This window comes from Hypanus sabinus, chromosome 28 (genome assembly GCF_030144855.1).
Source record: "Hypanus sabinus isolate sHypSab1 chromosome 28, sHypSab1.hap1, whole genome shotgun sequence".
Classification (NCBI taxonomy): Eukaryota; Metazoa; Chordata; class Chondrichthyes; order Myliobatiformes; family Dasyatidae; genus Hypanus; species Hypanus sabinus.
Genome location: NC_082733.1, coordinates 32,262,955 through 32,281,678, shown reverse-complemented (window position 1 = coordinate 32,281,678; position 18,724 = coordinate 32,262,955). Strand labels below are relative to the sequence as shown.

Sequence of the window (18,724 nt, the reverse complement as noted above, 5' to 3'; positions counted from 1 at the left end):
TCACAGTAAATACAAAGAAACACAATAGAATCAATGAAAAATGACATACAAGACAGACAACCATCCCAGGTATAAAAGACAACGAACTGTACAAATCATGAACAAGGGTAAATCTGCCTATGCTGGAAATCCAGAACAACACACACAAAATCTTTTGTGTTAAACTGTACAAATACAAAAAGAGCAAAAAAAAAAGCAACTCTAATTAATAAATAAGCAATATATATCAAGAACATGAGAACAAGAGCCCTTGAAAGTGAATGCATAGGTTGTAAGAGCAGTTCAGTTCAGTAACCGAAGTTGCGTGAAGTTATCACCTCTGGTTCAAGAGCCTGATGGTGAGGGGTAATAACTGTCACTGAATGTGATGATGTGGGTCCTGAGGCTCCTGTGCCTCCTTCCTGAAGGTAGCAGCAAGAAGAGAGCACAGTCTAGATGGCGGGATTCCGTGACAATGGATGCTGCTTTCCTGTGACAGTACTCCTTCCTGCCTTCCTGATGTGCTCAGTGGTGAGGAGGGCTTTGCCCCGAATATGTCTCCCCCCCCCCCCATCCAGCTTCCTCTTTTCACAGTCAATTGGAGAGAACTGAGTAAATTTTGTGCATTACCCCAAGCCAGCAAGCAACTCTTGCAAGACTAGGTGACAGAGTGAGGGATTTACGGGGTCCTTTCCTTTTATCTCCGCCTCCTCCAGAGAGAAGAGAGTACCTGGAATACACTGTGAGACAGTGGAGGAAGCAGAGTAACTTACAGCATTAAAAAAAATGTTGAGACGAGCACTCGAGTTGCTTAGGCATAGAAGGCCATGGGTTAAGTTATTATCCTATATTTATCAGGCTCCTGAACCAACAGGGATAACTTTATCTCAACTCAATCCTGACTGATCACTGAACAACAACTCTAGAATTCATGTTCCCAGTATTATTATTATTTTTTTGCATCTGAACAGTTTGTCTTCTTTAGCACATTGTTTGTTTGAAGTTTCGAGACATTTCAGATAAAAACAACGGCGCTTGCACACCAACTTTAATCGTCTGCTCACGAGTGCATAACATTCCCCTTTTTATCAAAACAAAGAAAAGGAACAATTGTATTAACAATTAAACTCAAGTCTGCTTTCCAGTACATTTTCATGGAATTAACTTCCAAATATTCATTGATCATGCCTTATGTCTCTTATGCCTGGCACAAATACATACCATTCATTATTTCCGTCTGTATAAGCATATATACAAAATATAAAACATACTAAAATTTGACTTTAACTTCTACTACAAACTACACAACCTCAAATAAGACATAGTCCTTCTTTGAGTATAAACATTACATTAAAATGCCAAATAGTGTCACAGACTTATTGTTCAAATGTTCATGCAATTATTCAATGTGGGACAAAGTCTTCTAGATATTGTGGCCTTTTCACTGTACGGCCAGAATGAGTTTTCATGGTTTTGTCCGAGTCCTGTTGTTTGTTTTTTGCATGTTTCAACATTTGTGTTGTGTCATTAGCCTCTGCTAGTGTTTGGCTGTGTGCATTTGATGTGGTAGGCACACTGATCTCAGTTGATTGACCTGATTTTGCCTGTTCATGTGCAATTAGCTTTTCAGGAGGCTCCTCAGCAGTCTTTCGTAGATGTGTGCGACGACATCGGTCGATCCCAGAAGGGGTTTGAACTACATATGAATGCTCATCAAGGCACTGACACACAATTGCTTTCTCCAAATTCTTTTTACCTTGCACCAGGGGTTGCATGCACACAGTATCCCCTTCGTCAAGTGGGGCAAGATCTTTGGCTGAGTTGCTGTAATTGTCAGCCTGCTGCTGGACACATTGTTTCATATGCTCGCGTTCGCATACAACTCTGGATTCCAGTAAACTCGCTGTTGTAGGCAGGAGCATGCTTGTGCGGCAATTCATCAGACGCTGGGCAAGACTTGTACTGAGTCCTTGCAAAGGTGTGTTGCAATGGTCTAGAAATGCGAGGTAGGGATCTGCTTGTGCTTTGTTGCTCTTTGTGAGGATCCGCTTAGCTGTTTTAACCTCTGATTCAGCTTTTCCATTCGCTTTGCTATTTCTGGGACTGCTACACAAGTGCTCAAAATCCCAGTCCTCAGTTTGCAAATGCTGGTTGTTTTGCAGAGCAGATCTACCTCGAAGAAATTGCTTTAGTAATCAACGGTGACGAGGTACTTTTTTCCTTCGAATGTAAATTGGTCGGTACCTATCTTTTCCCATGGCTGAGCAGGTACCTCATGACTCATAAGCAATTCTTTCTGCTGCCTCATTTCGTATGTGCATCAAACATCACATGTAGCAATATACTGCTTGATGTCTTTTGGTCAGGCATGAGCAGAAAGACATTCACGAGCATGTCTGAGGCATCCTTCTACGCCCAAATGTGACAAGTGAATTATATCCTTCATTTGCTTTCGCTCGCTTTGCGGTATGATAACACACTCACCTTTGAAGATTAAGCTGTCTTGGACTGCAAGCTCATCCCTATAGCTCGGCCATCCGCTGATGATTACGCTTTTCAACATCTGTAGTGTGTCATCTTTCGCTATTTCTATGCGATTCTGCACTAGACGCTCATCTCGGATTGGCAGGTGCAACAGCATGTTAACCGTCAAAGCTGTTCTCCTGGCCTGAAGTACCGCTAAATGCTCGCGAAAGCGTATCCGCGGGGTGCATGAGCTTTCTTTGACAGTGGGTGATGTCGAAATCATAGTTCTGCAGGCGAAGAAGCTTTCCCTGTAGGTGCTTTGGTGCCTTCGCCAATGGCTTAGTAACTATCATTTCGAGCAGCTTGTGATCGCAGATTACTCTTGTGAAGTGGCCAAATGCGTATTGATGAAAACGATTGCGAGTATTTCCTTTTCGATCTCTGCGCAATGCGTTTCTGTGTCCATTAGCGTTCTGCTTGCATATGCGATCGGCTGCCCATTTTGGAGGAGTGCTTCCCCCTCGGGCTAGGCCTTTGTTGCTGGTGTCACATTGGATGGTTAGTTCTTCCTTAGAATTGTAGTAATCTAACACCGGTGCTTCGGATGCCACCCACTTGATCTTGGAGAGAGTGTTTTGCTGCTCAGCTGACCACTCCCATGCTACATCTGGCTTTGTCAGCTGTCTTATTGGCTCCAGGGTATCTGAGAGACTTGGTAGAAAACGGCTCAGGTAGTTGACAAATCTGACCAATCGCTCCACTCCCTGCAGGGTACTTGGGGTTCGTCATGGGGTTACGCAACTTCACTCTGCACAGCCCTTCTGCATCCATGGTGGTCTTGTTCCACATCATCAGCTTTTTTGTGCATTGTCTTAGTGTGTGATCTACTCTCTCCAAGTATTTAACATATAACCATATAACAATCACAGCACGGAAACAGGCCATCTTGGCCCTCCTAGTCCGTGCCAAACCCTTAATCTCACCTAGTCCCACCTACCCGCACTCAGCCCATAACCCTCCACTCCTTTCCTGTCCATATACCTATCCAATTTTACCTTAAATGACACAACTGAACTGGCCTCTACTACTTCTACAGGAAGCTCATTCCACACAGCTATCACTCTTTGAGTAAAGAAATACCCCCTCGTGTTTCCCTTAAACTTCTGCCCCCTAACTCTCAAATCATGTCCTCTAGTTTGAATCTCCCCTACTCTCAATGGAAACAGCCTGTTCACGTCAACTCTATCCCTCTCAAAATTTTAAATACCTCGATCAAATCCCCCCTCAACCTTCTACGCTCCAATGAATAGAGACCTAACTTGTTCAACCTTTCTCTGTAACTTAATTGCTGAAACCCAGGTAACATCCTAGTAAATCGTCTCTGCACTCTAATTTATTGATATCTTTCCTATAATTCGCTGACCAGAACTGCACACAATATTCCAAATTTGGCCTTACCAATGCCTTGTACAACTTTAGCATTACATCCCAACTTCTGTACTCAATGCTTTGATTTATAAAGGCCAGCGTTCCAAAAGCCCTCTTCACCACCCTATCTACATGAGACTCCACTTTCAGGGAACTATGCACAGTTATTCCTAGATCTCTCTGTTCCTCTGCATTCCTCAATGCCCTACCATTTACTAAGTATGTTCTATTTGGATTATTCCTGCCAAAATGTAGAACCTCACACTTCTCAGCATTAAACTCCATCTGCCAACGTTCAGCCCATTCTTCTAACCGGCATAAATCTCCCTGCAAGCTTTGAAAATCCACCTCATTATCCACAACACCTCCTACCTTAGTATCACCGGCATACTTACTAATCCAATTTACCACCCCATCATCCAGATCATTTATGTATATTACAAACAACATTGGGCCCAAAACAGATCCCTGAGGCACCCCGCTAGTCACCGGCCTCCATCCCGATAAACAATTATCCACCACTACTCTCTGGCATCTCCCATCTCCCCCATTTGTGGGGTAAAATGTTAATGCTCGCCCCGCTGTCAACTTGGAAATCTATTGACTTTCCATTTATGAGCATCTGTGCGACTACGTCATCCTTTGTCTTCAAACTGTTGACCACCAGTATGACACTGTCGATAAACTCAGTACTGCTGTCACTGTGTTGGCGCGTGCCCTAGTGGGCAAGGCATCAGACTAGTAACCTGAAGGTCACTGGTTCGAGCCTCAGCTGAGGCAGCATGATTGTGTCCTTGAGTAAGGCACTTAACAACACATTGCTCTCCGACGTCACTGGGTCATGGTGACCGCCAAGCTGCATGGGTCCTAGTGCCCTTCCCTTGGACAACATCGATGGCGTGGAGAGGGGAAGGCCTGCAGTTTGGGCAACTGCTGGTCTCCCATACAACCCTGCCCAGGCCTGCGCCCTGGAAACTCCAGGCGCGGATCCATGGTCTCTTGAGACCAACGGATGCCACCACCACGCTGTCACTGTCGGTTTGGTCATTGCTTTCTGCTTCCACCCCATGCACGGGTTTCTGCTTGCATACCTTTGCAAAGTGATTTCGAATGCAACACGCCTTGCACACCTGTCTGTATGCTGGGCATTGTTGCTTATCTCTTGCACGTTCCATGCCACAGTACTTGCAAGGGTTCATTTTGCTTCTGTGGCTGTTCAAGGTGCCTTTTGCTCTGGCTCCACCACTAGCACTAGCCTTCTGTCCAGGATGCTTTGAAACTTTCTTGTTAGCGGGAGGTTTAATCCCATGGACAGTAGAGGACCTGCTATCTGCAGCGGTACTGAATGCTTGCAGGTGTGATTCAGCCATTTCTTTTAAAGATGTCAATGCAGTTATTGAGCATTAGCTTTCTTTCTTGTAACAATGTTTTCTGGTTTAGGAGTCTTTAATGCCCAGTACGATCTTGTCTCTCAGCAGACTGTGTGACATACACGAGCAAAAATTATGTCTTTGCAAGAGATCCAAGGCTGGCAAGAAACGATTCAAAGGTCTTACCTTGTTCTTGTTCCACTTGTTGAACAAGTACCGTTCATATGTCTCATTTTTCTCACCAATAGCGTAGCTGTCAAATGCAGCTAAAATCTTTGAGAGGTCTTTCTTGGCTTTCAGCCGCATCTGCAAACACAAAACTGTTGTAGACCTCAAGTCCTGACAGTCCAATTGTATGCAAAAATAATGCCGTCTGGTATGCAAGAACTCGTTCGTGCAGCTGTGCCACGAAGCTGTAGTTAGTCCACGTCTACCGCCACGTCTTCCGTCTATCAGTTTGCGGTTGACTGTCATGGCTGGTGGTGGGCGAATGCCGCTGACTGGGGGAGGACTTCTGTCCCGACCATGATTCCCCAGTATGGGGTTGCCCATGGGTGCTGGGTGCCGCTGAGATTCTGCTGTCTCACCTCCAGACATTGCTACTACACCTGTCTCTATTTGTGGCTAGGACATTTTTCTACTCTTACACTCACCCTCTGATGTTTCAGAGTTGCGCTATTATTATGCGGCCAACTGCAAGTTGAAAAAATTGGGCGCTGTGGTTGAAAAAAGCAATTTCCTGAGCACCACCACTGCCACCATGTTTCAAGACAAATATTTCAGATAAAAACAACGGCGCATGTGCACCAACTTTAATCGTCTGCTCATGAGTGCATGTACAAGTATATCATAACATATAGTTTTCAACTGATATTATTGTACATCTGTGAATGCCTGCAAGAATATGAATGTTATAAAAATACTTTGATAATACACCTACTTTGAACTGCTGGAAGATGGAATTAACAGTTGGGCCCCCAATGGCCAGTATGAAAGTGTGGGCCAAATGGCCTGTTTCCTTGCTGTAGAATATATTCTAAAATTTTCTACTGTTTAATGCTTGGTATGCACAGAGGTAACTAATTTTAAAAAGGATAATTAAATAGCTACCAAGAGAAGGTAGATCTAGAGCCAATGAGAATGCTTAGACAGTTAAAAGGCATCCCAACACACTCAACACTGTGTAAAAGATACCAAATAGCTTATTGTAACTGTGGAGAAGAAAGCTCCAAGCGTAAACACAGAATACCCAAGGTAAGTATTTTAATTGTAAAATGCTGTAAAGTTTCACTGCTAATGTCATGGCTTCTCAGTAAAGTTCCACTGCCGAGGTAATGGTTTCTCTGTAGCAGCAATGTTTGGGTTATGCCTAGAGATAACAGGGCATGCTAGCCAATGAGCAGAATGTTGTTCTTTCTTGTGTGTCTGGGAGCCAGGAATTCGCGGTCTTTTGTTGGGGAGAGATGAGGAGAGAAGACGCGAATGGAGAGTTGGTAGACTGCTGGACAGAGTGGACTTGGAGCGTGGGTCCGATATGGTCAGCGACGATCGGAAGAGGTCAATGGTGGATGAAAGGCCTTATCAGTGAGCTCTAACATTGCACACTAGACTATTACATGAGATTGGGCCCTTCCCTTTTTTTTGCTTTCTTTACTAACCGTACAGTCAAATTAAGAATTATAAAGCTCAATTGTTCGATCACATATCGTGTGATGCTTGTTATTTCATGATACTGATTTGTAAAAGGGGACATATCATGCGGCATCCACCCAAACGGGATTTCCTAAATTTGGCCAGGCCAGGCTATCATTCCTTATGTTAAGCCGCTACCCAAAGTGAGACTTACAGAATATACAAGTTTAAAAAAATCATTAAAGGGTTGTCATTGTAACTTCAATATTTTTTCTTATAAGCACATTCAAATGGTTGCCATTCAATAGATTAAATAATTCACAGGCTCTGCCGAACAGTCAGAAATTAACAATGTTTTGCCACCAAGAATGTCTTTAGCAGAATAAAATCTATTGCAGCTCCATTTGGCCGTTATTTTCTCACCTGGAAAACATGGCTTTCCGCAAGACCAAAATTAATGAATCCTTCATGGACACACTGATTTTCAGCAGAGGCTTTAAAAAGAAAAGAGATTATTAAATAAATCATAATAATTCATTATTAAAATAAATCATTATTAAATAAATCATAAATAAACAAACCTAATCATCACCGACTTCACATCACTTCAAAAATAGGCTGAATTCTGAAATTGTATGTAGTGCACAGCTACCCCAAGTTAACTGATTTTGTTTACAAGGATGGGAAGAGCAAAAGCCCATCCCATTTTACTGTCAATTGCAGTATCATACACGAAGGCAGACATTTCATCAGAATTCAATGAATAACTGTATCATGGAACTGTATTTCAGCTATTGTGCAGTAACTCAATACGTTTCATGGAAGTAATTAATGCATTCATAACCTACTAGAATTCTGTAATGCCAGTTCATGCATATCGACCCCAACACTGTTCATGTATATGCTAATAATCTCCAAAATGGAGGCTGCTGTGTCACATGACTGAAGAAAAGAGTGCAGATTGACAGAAGTGTACCCAAGAAGTCTAAATTTTCTTGGGTTTGTGCACTGGACTACTTAATAACCAACTGAGACTCTGAAGAAGCAGACAAATTAAGATCTTTACTTTTTTTTTTTAAATTTAGATACAGCATCGTAACTGGCCCTTCCAGCCTAACAAGCCCACATTGCCCAATTACGCCCACGTGACCAATTAATTGAAATGCCCTTGGAATGTGGGAGGAAATTAGAGCATCTGGATGAAACCCACACGGTCACAGGAAGAATGCACAAACTGCTCACAGACAGCTGCAGGAATTGAACCCAGGTCACTGGTGCTGTAATGTGTTACACCCAGTGTGGGGGGGGGGGGTGTAAATGGGAGGGGCAGTACAGTGAGGGGGCAGGTGGAGAAGGAGCTAGAGGCTGGGAAGGGGACAGGATGGATGATTGGGTATATTTAAAGTGGAGGTTCATAGGTTCTTAATTAGTAAGGGCATTAAAAAGTTACGGGGAGATGGCAGGAGAATGGAGTTGAGGGGGATGATAAATCTGCCATGATGGAATGGCAGAGTGTCAATGGGCTGAATGGCCTAATTCTGCCCCTATGCCTTATGGTCTATCTTATCATATAAAAATCCAAATAACCCAAGCTGATAGATAAATAAAGTACCAGTTCAAACTCTTGGAATGTGGTTCACAATTAAACCACCAACATTAAGATCAAGCTGACACAAGCTTGGATCAAAGTTGTTAGTGATATCACTTATGTTTTACAATGTAAACATACCATAGTTTTTTTAGACTAGAAATCACAATTTCTACAGAAGGTAACAGAGGGAACACAAGGTTTTACCTGCACAGCCTTTAGTAGTCCCTGGACAGTGCTGAGGGGCAAATAGGACAGGTGATCAAATGTCTCAATAACTTTGGAGGAAGAATCCAGGAGAATGAGAGGAGCAGATGTGACAATATCAGCTAGCAAGTCTGAGAAAGACAAAAATAAAATACTTTCTACACACATTCCATGTCAGCGTAACCTTTTTAAAAAAACATTGGTGGACAAACAAACCATGTAGGACTAGACATGACTCATCAGTTACCATCTGAACCATGTTAAAAGGATTTTATAAATCCAGAGTTACAGTGTATTCCCAGAAGCAGCAATTCTGACCATAACAAGGACAACTGAAATTGCTGACTAAAAGCTCAACTTGCAGAGGAAGAAATTAAACCATAATGACTTTAGATTCTGTGCTTGCCATCTCCATCTGGTGTGTGAAATACTAATCAGGTGAATAATAAACATGAGATTCTGCAGATGCTCGAAAACTAGAGCAATACGCAAAATGTTTTGAGGAAATCGGAAGGTCTGGCAACATTTATGGAGAGAAATAATCAGTTGACTGGTCCTGATGAAAACTTTGACCTACTTCTATACATGTGTGGTGGACAGAATATTGACTTGTGGCATCACACCCTGGTTTCGAAACACCAATGCCTTTGCATGGAAAAGCCAACAAAAAGTAGTGAATGGAGCCCAGTCCATCACGGCTAAAGTCCTCCCCACTATTTGAACACATCTACACAGAGCAGTCACAGGAAAGCAGTATCCACCAACAAGGATGCCCACGATCCAGGCCATGCTCCCACTAGCGGCTGCCATCAGCAAAGTGGTACAGGACCTACACTACAAGGTTCACGAACAGTTATTACCCCTCAACATTCAGGCTCTTGAACCAGAGGCAATAACTTCACTGGCCCCCTTACGGAACTGTTCCCACAATCTATGGACTCACTTTCAAGGATTCTTCATCTCACACTCATTGCTTATTTATTATGTTTCTGTTTCTTTGTGTATTTGCACAGTTCGTTTTATTTTTGCACATTGGTTGTTATCTGACCTGTTGGGCGGGGTCTTTCAATGATTCTATTGCATTTCCTTTATTTATTTATTGAAATGCAGTGCAGAATAGGCCCTTCCGGCAACCCGATTTAACCCTAGCCTAATCATGGGACCATTTGCAATGACCAATTAACTTATCAATCTTTGCTCTATAGGAGGAAACCAAAGCATCAGAGGAAACCCATGTAACCAAGGGGAGAACATACACAGTGTCGGGAATTGAACCCGGGTTGCTGGTACTGTAAAGCATTGTGCTAACCACTATGCTACTGTATTGTCCTATTTACTGTGATTACCCACAAGAAAATGAATCTCAGGGCTGTATATGGTGACATATATGTAATTAGATCTTACTTTGAAGGGTCTCAGCCTGAAACATTGACAGTTTATTCCTCTCCATAGATGCTGCCTGAACTGCTGAGTCCCTCCAGCAGCTTGTGTGTGTGTGTGTGTGTGTGTGTGTGTTAATTGGGTAAATAAGCTGAACGAGCAAGTTTTCAAACCAGCTTGCTTTGCACCTAGCCTATTAAGAATATTCTTTCATTTTCAACTTTCTTGTACATCTACTTGCCTATGTATTGACTGATGGGCGAGGTTGTTTTTGTCATCACCCTGTTCAGAACTTGCTCCAAGATTTCACTTCTAATTGGCTCATGCACCTGAATAAATAGTAGGGGAAGGGAGTTGGGGCAGGGAGGGAAAAATTATAACAAGTATTTAAAAAAAAAAATCTGATTTTGTTGCATCTCAGGCAACATATTCAAAATAGAAAGTGGAAAAGATTAAAAGGAACATTACTAAATTAAAACATATTAAAAACTGCTAATCCTCTGAACAAGATCCAAACCTTATGTCCACTCCAGCTGCTTAGATGAGTTTAAAGTATTTGTGCAATATATCTTTCAATGTCTTCTGAAATAATTTTTATTCCTGAGGATAAAATAAGTTCATTGTAAATTGTTCCCTGGAAAATGCATCTGCACCTTCCTACACTCAGTGGTCACTGTATGTTTGTAGTCTTCTGCCACTTTGGCCCATCCATTTGAAGGTTTGACATGATATAGAAGCAAAAATGGGTATTTGGCCCATCGAGTCCACTTGTCATTTCATCACGGCTGATCCACTTCCCTCTCAGCCCCTCCCCATATCTCCTGCCTTCTCCCCATATCTCTTCCTGCTCTGACTAATCAACTATCTATCCAACCTTTTCTGCACACCATTATTGTAACACAGTCATTTCTGTTGCTGTCCTGTCAGCTTGAACCAATCTGGCCAGTCTTCTCTGATTTCTCTCATTAACAAGGCATTCTCTCCCCCTGCAGAACAGCCTCTCACAGGATGCTTTTCGTTTCTCGCACCATTCTCTGCAAAATTGCGAAACTGTTTGTGCATGAAAATCCCAGATCAGCAGTTTGAGATACTCAAACCACCCTGTCTGGCACAAACGATCATTCCACGGTCAAAGACACTTAGATCACATTTCTTCCCCCATTGTGATGTTTGGTCTGAACAACAACTGAACCTCTTGACCATGTCTCTATGCTTTTATGCACTGAGCTGCTTCCACATGATTGGCTAATTAGATATTTTGCATTAATGAGTAGCTGTAAAAGCAGCCCCTGAATGTATATCACTGAAACTTGAATCACTGAGACAGATTGAATTAAATACAGACACATATCACATTCACCTTGAACGTTTCCAGAAGAATCTTGGCTCCTAGTCTAGAAGCTTGTTGTGCTGGTGTTTTTGCTGCCATTGAATTGATCTCCATAACTTTCCCAAGAGGACCCCCTTTCGGTCCAAAGGAATCCATGAGTATAAAGCCCAGCTGTACCAGTGACTGAGTAACATGGTCCCAACCAAACACACTACATGAACAACAAAAATGTTTCAGATGGAGTACAAACAATTCATACACCATAAAAAAGAGCTTATAATTATATAGTTAAAATATTCAGTGGTTAAATCACTACTCTGCAAGGGACAATAAGATCTTGTGGGCTGCCCCCAGTTGTTAAAATACATGCTGAATTTCACTGTGTGTTTCAATATACAGGTGATAAGCAAACTTGATTCTCGACCTTCATCATACAGCGCAAAATGAAGATCTCAATTGTGTACTGAAAGAACGCGTTCGTCAGCAGAATGAACCTGTCGCTTAATCACACAACAAGCAAAAGATCTATCATGGCAAACTGAAAATTGAAGGCAATTATTAACATTCAGCAGGCTGGTTGCAGAAATTTTTTTTACAAAGTCATGACATTAAATTTTCAAAGATTTTTTAAAAGTTTAAAGATAAAGCATCTGCTGATCATGAAGCAGCAGAGAAATAAATTCATAGTTTGCAAAGACCATCACTGATGAAAATCTAACACTAGAACAAGTCCACACTGCTCATTGTTCTTATACACTCAATAAACCTTATAAAAAGTAAAATACAAATGGCATACTGTAACCTTTTAATCAAAACACATTGTAGGTGGAGACAGCCGATTCAGGTATTCTCCCAATGCTGCTCTGCTGCCTGTGTTACCCTGCACACATTATATTTTGTAATAATTTTTACTGTTAAGTACATACATGTGTTGAACAAGTCTAAGACAAGGACTGCTCCTTGGTAGCACATAAATTCAGAGGCAAAAATTATGGCGACCCCATGCTATCTTTTTATATATGCCAAAATCCGAAACACTTTAGGACCCAAGCATTTTGGATAAGGGGTACTCAACCCGTACTTCCATTATAAGTCCATAAAACATGGGAACAGAATTGGGCCATTCAGCCAATCAAATCTGCTCCACCATTCCAACATGACTGATTTATTATCCCCCTCAACCTCATTGATCTGCCGCTCTTCTTTAATACCTTTAATTATGAACCTTAAATATACTTTAAATATACCCAATTATTTGGCTTCCACAGCCTTCCATGCCAATGAATTCCACAAATTCAACATCCTCTGGCTAAAGAAATTCCTCCTCATCTCAATTCTAAATCTTCTGGTCCTAGACTCCCCCACTAGAAGAAACATCAGCTCCATGTCCACTCTATCCAGACCTTTCAATATTCAATAGGTTTTAATGAGATCCCTCCCCCCTCAATCTTCTAAACCCCTGGACGTACAGGCTCAGAGTCATTATAATACTAAATGAAGGCTGGCTAGGTAGGCATTTCACTATAGTAACAGATGCCCTCCTCTTTAAAGCAAATAGAAAAAAAAATAAAATTGGCATTGCGGTAAATGCCTGAAGTTCTTTAAATAAATTGTTGTTTTTGTAACAACAAACGTGGAAAAAAACTGGTGGAAGTTATTGAACTGAAACAATAGCTGCTCATCCTTCCACAGCTCTGACAGGTTTGCACAGTTTTTCCGGCCCACTTTATTTTTGCTTTGGCATTCACAGAATTTTGTTTCGGTAAAACTACAAACCTGTTTGTCACCGTCTCCAGAATAATTTCTGACACGCTGCGCTGAACAGGAATCAAGTCCTGGAGAAATTTTGAATTTTGCTGAAACAGCCTATCTTTAAAACTTTTAACAGTCACTGTTTTTAGGAAGTCAAATACCTAGAGAGAGAAACAAACAAAATCATCAAAACCCGCTTACCATAAAAGCAAATCCTACACACACTTCAACAACAGCTTAATTTCAATAACTTCAGGAGATTGTATTTTAAATTATATTGGGATATTCAAGAATATGCAGTGGAAATGAAATAAAGAGTTCTTGACATAAGGTAAATCTTTCCTCACAACCATCATACTCTATCAAAAGAATTTATTTTATATATTATGCATTTTCATCTTTTTATTAAAACCATGTTAAAATTATTTAGAGGCAAAGGATTCCATTTTCAAAAAGGTCAGAATACCTACAATCGTCCCATTCGTTATCTATAAGGCTAATCTCTTACTGTAAACACAATCCCAATTGCAACGTTAATTGATTAGCACATTCTCTGGAGACATATCCACCCCAAACATGCAACCGAATTCTTTCCACTACATGCCAGAATCCAAAAATACAGTACAATGCTGATAAAAGTATATTTTCCAATTTGATAAAATTCAGAGATTAAATTCTATCTTTATTTGTGACATGTACAGTGAAGCATACGGGGAAATGCACTGTTTCGTCAATGGCCAACACAGTCTGAGGTGTGCTAAGAGGGGGGCAGCCCGCAATTCTCCCCACGATTTCTCCCCACAATCTAATTACCCTTTCAAATCCATACATCTTTGGAATGTGGAAGTAAACCAGTGCAAATCCATGCAACCATGTGCAAACTGCTTATAGACAGTGGCAGAAATTGAACCTTGATTTTAAAGCTGGCACTGTAATAGCATTATATTAACCCATCATGATCCCGTGCCACCCACTGTTATTCAGCTTAATAACATTCAGTTTTTATTAACTATGGCCTCCAGTTATTTTAAGGCATCGTGGCAACAGTCATTAGCACAACACTATTATAACTCAGGGCATCCTGAAGTTTACAGTTCAATTCTGGCACCGTCGGTACGTTCTCCCCTTAACCATTTGGGTTTCCTCCAGGTCCTCTGGTTTCCTGGTCTGAAGACATTAACTGGTTAGCACATTAACTGGTTGTTGTAAATTGTCCTGTGATTAGTTCAGTCTTAAATAGGTGGGTTGCTGGGCAATATGATTTGTTGAGCTGTAAGGGCCTATTCTGCAAGCTCTCTCTAAAGAAAAAAATTTAAAGTCACTTGCTATGTGGGCAGGATTTTAAACTCCAGTGCCACCGATGAAGTTTTTGAGGATATTGGGGATGCAGGGATTAATGACCTTCAAAGAGTTGTACTCTGTCAGCACAAGTTGCATTCTTTGTTTCTGTTTCGAGTGATTAATTGTACTTCTGCAGCTATGAGATTGTGAAATCATTAAACGACTTCTCTGAAGTAACAGATATGTGTGTGTGTGTGTCTGATAAAAACTCAGAGGCTGATTACTCCTTTCTCTGACCCCTTGTACCTTGTAATTCCACAAGATTTGTACTAAGAACCAGAAAACAACTCCATATATGGATAATGATGGTCTCTTTGAAATGTATAACTGCTGGATGTAACCTGCTGATAGAGGCTTGACAAGAGCCCCCAGAGGGAGAGGAACCCTCTCCCTCTGGTGTGCGGCTCCAAACTTCTTGCCGGCTGAGTTTGAACAAATAAACTGGTGAAAAGGATAAAGTAAAGAACTGTCTGTGGTGTAGTGTGGTGTGGTGATTGGTCCGGTGAATTTAAGTTTACACCAGCAGTTCTAACTTGCTACTTAAATTTAATCCCAGAAACACAAAATCTTCAGGAGGAAGACAAACAGAATATTACAAATAAAATATTTGCTTATGTCGAACCCCTCTGCTCTCGTATTGTAAACATAAATTGGTTAGGCAGCTAGCAGAAACCAATCAGTTACAAGGATCACACTGAACCTAAACCACTCGACACAAGCTGAGAATTTGAAACCAGAAGCAAAATAATTAATAATTTTAAAAAGTTGTAACTGAGATTAATACAAGCTGAGCCTCAGCATTTAGAAATTCAAATGTAGCTTTTAGCTACATAAAAAAGTTAAAAGAGCATGTGGCTAAGAGAAACAAGATATAGGCCAAATAGTTTGGATTTATATGCAGCTTTGTTCATGGTTTCTGAATGGACTATAATATTTTGAAATTGCCTTAACATATCATTCTGAATGTCATTAAGTGACTGCTACTATGCAAAATTTAACTAATCTACATAAAATGCACTTGTCTTTTAAGTCTGGGAGAACCAACTCAGTTTGAATTATTAGGATTCTGAGCTAGAATTTCCTCAATTCCATTTTTTAGCACTTGCACGAGCTAGCACACACAAGACCCCAGAACTCAGAGAGCAGACACTGAAGTGTGAGTGCCGAGCAAAAGATGAGTCAAGGACAGGCAAAAATGGAATGTGTAGAGGATAACAGAAAGGAAGTGGGAAGGAATTAAAGATGATCTGGGTCAACAGTGAAACTTCAGAATAGTCCTGGGTTATTTGATGTGACACAGAATTTCAGTGGTATCAGGAAATAATATCAATGAGAGGAAACACAGGAGAGATGTAAGAGACGAAGATACTGGTGAGGAAGGGAGAACAAATTACAGGAGGTAGGGGCTAGGAACTATTGCATTTATGGATGAGTAGACGAAACCCTGAACCTATGAATGCAGACTGGTATTTCAAACTTCATGCAGATAAATCCTTCAGCTGACACTGAAGCACACCTCAGCCCCATTTCAGAATTTGAAGTCCATGCCTCTAATACAATCTTGTATGCTAATCGGTAACATTGCACGGACCCTAGCTGCCTTGATTAGAGAACGTAACTTTCAAGGAAAGGTCAAGAAAGCTGGGGCTTTTCTCTCAGGATGGGAGGTGTGTAAGATGATAAGAGGCACAGATAGAGTGGAGAGCTTGTATCCTTTTCCCCCGGAACTGAAATGATTAATACAACATTTCTAAGGTTTCTGAGTAGCTGGAGCTCGTCAGCCTCAGATGGCAGCCCGCCTAGGAGAAGAAAAACTGATTTTAAACCTCCGCGGCCTTGCAGCCGTACCCACCCATGGGAAAAGGCTTCGGGAGTAAACATAAGAGGAAGAAACCCGGAGCTGGGGTCCCTAAGGTAGTTTGATGTTGTTTACAAGCACACACAAGACCCCAGAACTCAGAGAGCAGACACTGAAGTGTCTGAAGTGCAATGACTCTGGTGCCAAGCTGTATCAGCGCTTTGCCCTTCCCTTGGACTACATCTGTGATTTTGAGGGAAGAAGCCACTGCACGGGCAAATCTTCACACCCAGGCTTGTGCCCTGAAGAGGACGCAGTCCACCCGTGCCGCAAACCCAGGATCCCCTGGGCTCAACAGCTGCCTACTACTACTACTTCTAAGGTGATTGGAGAAAAGCATAGGGAGCGATGACAGAGGTAGTTTGTTTTTTTTAAAAAACATAGGGAGTGGCAAGTGCAAAGAATGCACCTTGGTGGTAGAAGCAAATACATTAAGGACTTTTAACCAACTCTTAGATAGGAACATGGATGAAAAAAGAGAGATATGTGGGAGAGGAGGGTTGCATTGATCTTGAAATAGGTTAAACAATCAGCAAAACATTGTAGGCCAAAGGGTTTTTACTGTGCTGTACTGTTCTTTGTTCCTGCCTGTGGCCATCAAACTTTACAACTCCCCCTTCAGAGTGTCAGACACCCTGAGCCGATAGGCTGATCCTGGACTTACTTCCACTTGGAATAATTTACTTATTATTATTTAATTATTTATGGTTTTATATTGCAATATTTCTACACTATCCTTGGTTGGTGCGACTGTAACGAAACCCAATTTCCCTCGGGATCAGTAAAGTATGTCTCTCTGTCTGTCTATACCCATACCAATTGTGTGACATTTGTGCAAATTTAGACTGAATTTTCAGAACTCCTCTTTAAACAATTAAGTAAAATCCAATCAGGTCATATTAAAATATTGTGCTTTGCAGTATATTTTTAAGCCCACATCCTCTATAATCAATAATCTAAAGCCTAATTACATGACTGTTCAGTGTAGACAATCCTCTCATTCAGCTCTCACTCAAGTTACTTGCAGATTCCAAATTAAACACCGTCATGGAAAAAAATGAAAATACCTGTTCCTCAAATCGGTGTATCCTTGCTACCGATAGCAAAAGCGCAATGCTGAAAGAACAGAGAACCCGACTGGTGTCACCTTGTTGACCAGCCTAGACAGGTGACAAACATCAAACAAGGCTTTTACTAGTCTTACAATTCGATTTACACTTAAAATATACAAATAGAATCACTGGAAAAATATTGTCCTTTTCAACTGCAATTTTTGGTCACAGGATTTATTACTTCTTCAACCATTAGGCAGGGCGAGTGCCAGTTCCTCAGTGACTATATTACCTTTCTGTAACTAACTATTCAGAGAAACAAGACATCAGTGATGTGTAAAAAAAAAACACAACAAAATCCTGCAGATGCCTAGAGGGAAGTTGAGGGGAAGACAAATCTAGTGGTGGCACTGCACAGGAGACGGCACAAAGTTCAAAGTACATTTATTATAAAAGTATGTCTGCAGTATTTAGCCCTGAGATTCATCTTGCGGCAGACAGCCACAAAACAAACACCATCGAACCCATCCAAAGAAAAAGTCAAACACCCAACATGAGAAAAAAAAATCTCATAAACGACAAAAAAAGGAGCAACTAACACACAGAATATTAAACATCAAACTGCATAGTCCTTGAAACAGACTAGGAATGTTCACTTTAGTTCAGTTCAATTTAGCACTGTGCCATTCATTAACCGCAGGCTGCAGAGCCAGTCCACATTAAAGACAGGTTTTGATGAGGCAGTTTAGGACAGGGATAAGTTAAAAGATAAACAAGGAAACAACCAAAGGGTCCTCTACGATGAATATACACATTTATTCCACAAAGTATCCTCATATTGTAAACAAAAAGGCACAAGATGTATCTAAGAACATATAAAGGCAAATACAGCTGGGAACAACTACCAATTTAATGCCAGGACTGAAACCCTAAACATGGCCAAAAATCTCACTGGGATGTGGTCATCAACCAGAAAGGCAATCATCAGCCCCATCTGTATCGGACGTGAACAGAGGAGGCAGGACTGAACACATACAAAAATAAAAACATACTTAAACAATTGCTCAAGTTTCTCTTCCATGATCCAAGTATAATCAGGCACTCTTTAAATGATGTCAATTAGCATGGCCACATATGAGCAGAACCATACATGTGATTTTAAAACAAATGTTAATACCATTTACCATCAGTACAAGTGTCCATTTGCCTATTCTCAGAGGACCTGCAACATATTTCCAGAGATGCCCTGGTGCATTCAGATTTTTGATGAAAATCAAAAACACACTACGCCACATATTAGAATTCCCTGAACAAGTTCATATTCAATTCCTGCCAGACCCT

At 41.1% G+C, this 18,724-nt stretch overlaps 1 protein-coding gene across 4 annotated transcripts in view; it reads right to left on the bottom strand.

The window, feature by feature from the left end:
* Positions 1-18,724, bottom strand: part of fanci (FA complementation group I) — an 87,616-nt gene that overhangs the window by 52,948 nt on the left and 15,944 nt on the right. For all 4 annotated transcript variants that reach the window (XM_059952884.1, XM_059952883.1, XM_059952885.1 and 1 more), the window contains exons 11-16: positions 17,399-17,491; positions 13,157-13,293; positions 11,411-11,591; positions 10,292-10,379; positions 8,671-8,801; positions 7,299-7,369 (exon numbers count right to left, since the gene is read on the bottom strand). In XM_059952884.1, coding sequence (XP_059808867.1) covers positions 7,299-7,369; positions 8,671-8,801; positions 10,292-10,379; positions 11,411-11,591; positions 13,157-13,293; positions 17,399-17,491 — 701 coding nt within the window. The remainder of the gene's footprint in view (positions 1-7,298; positions 7,370-8,670; positions 8,802-10,291; positions 10,380-11,410; positions 11,592-13,156; positions 13,294-17,398; positions 17,492-18,724) is intronic.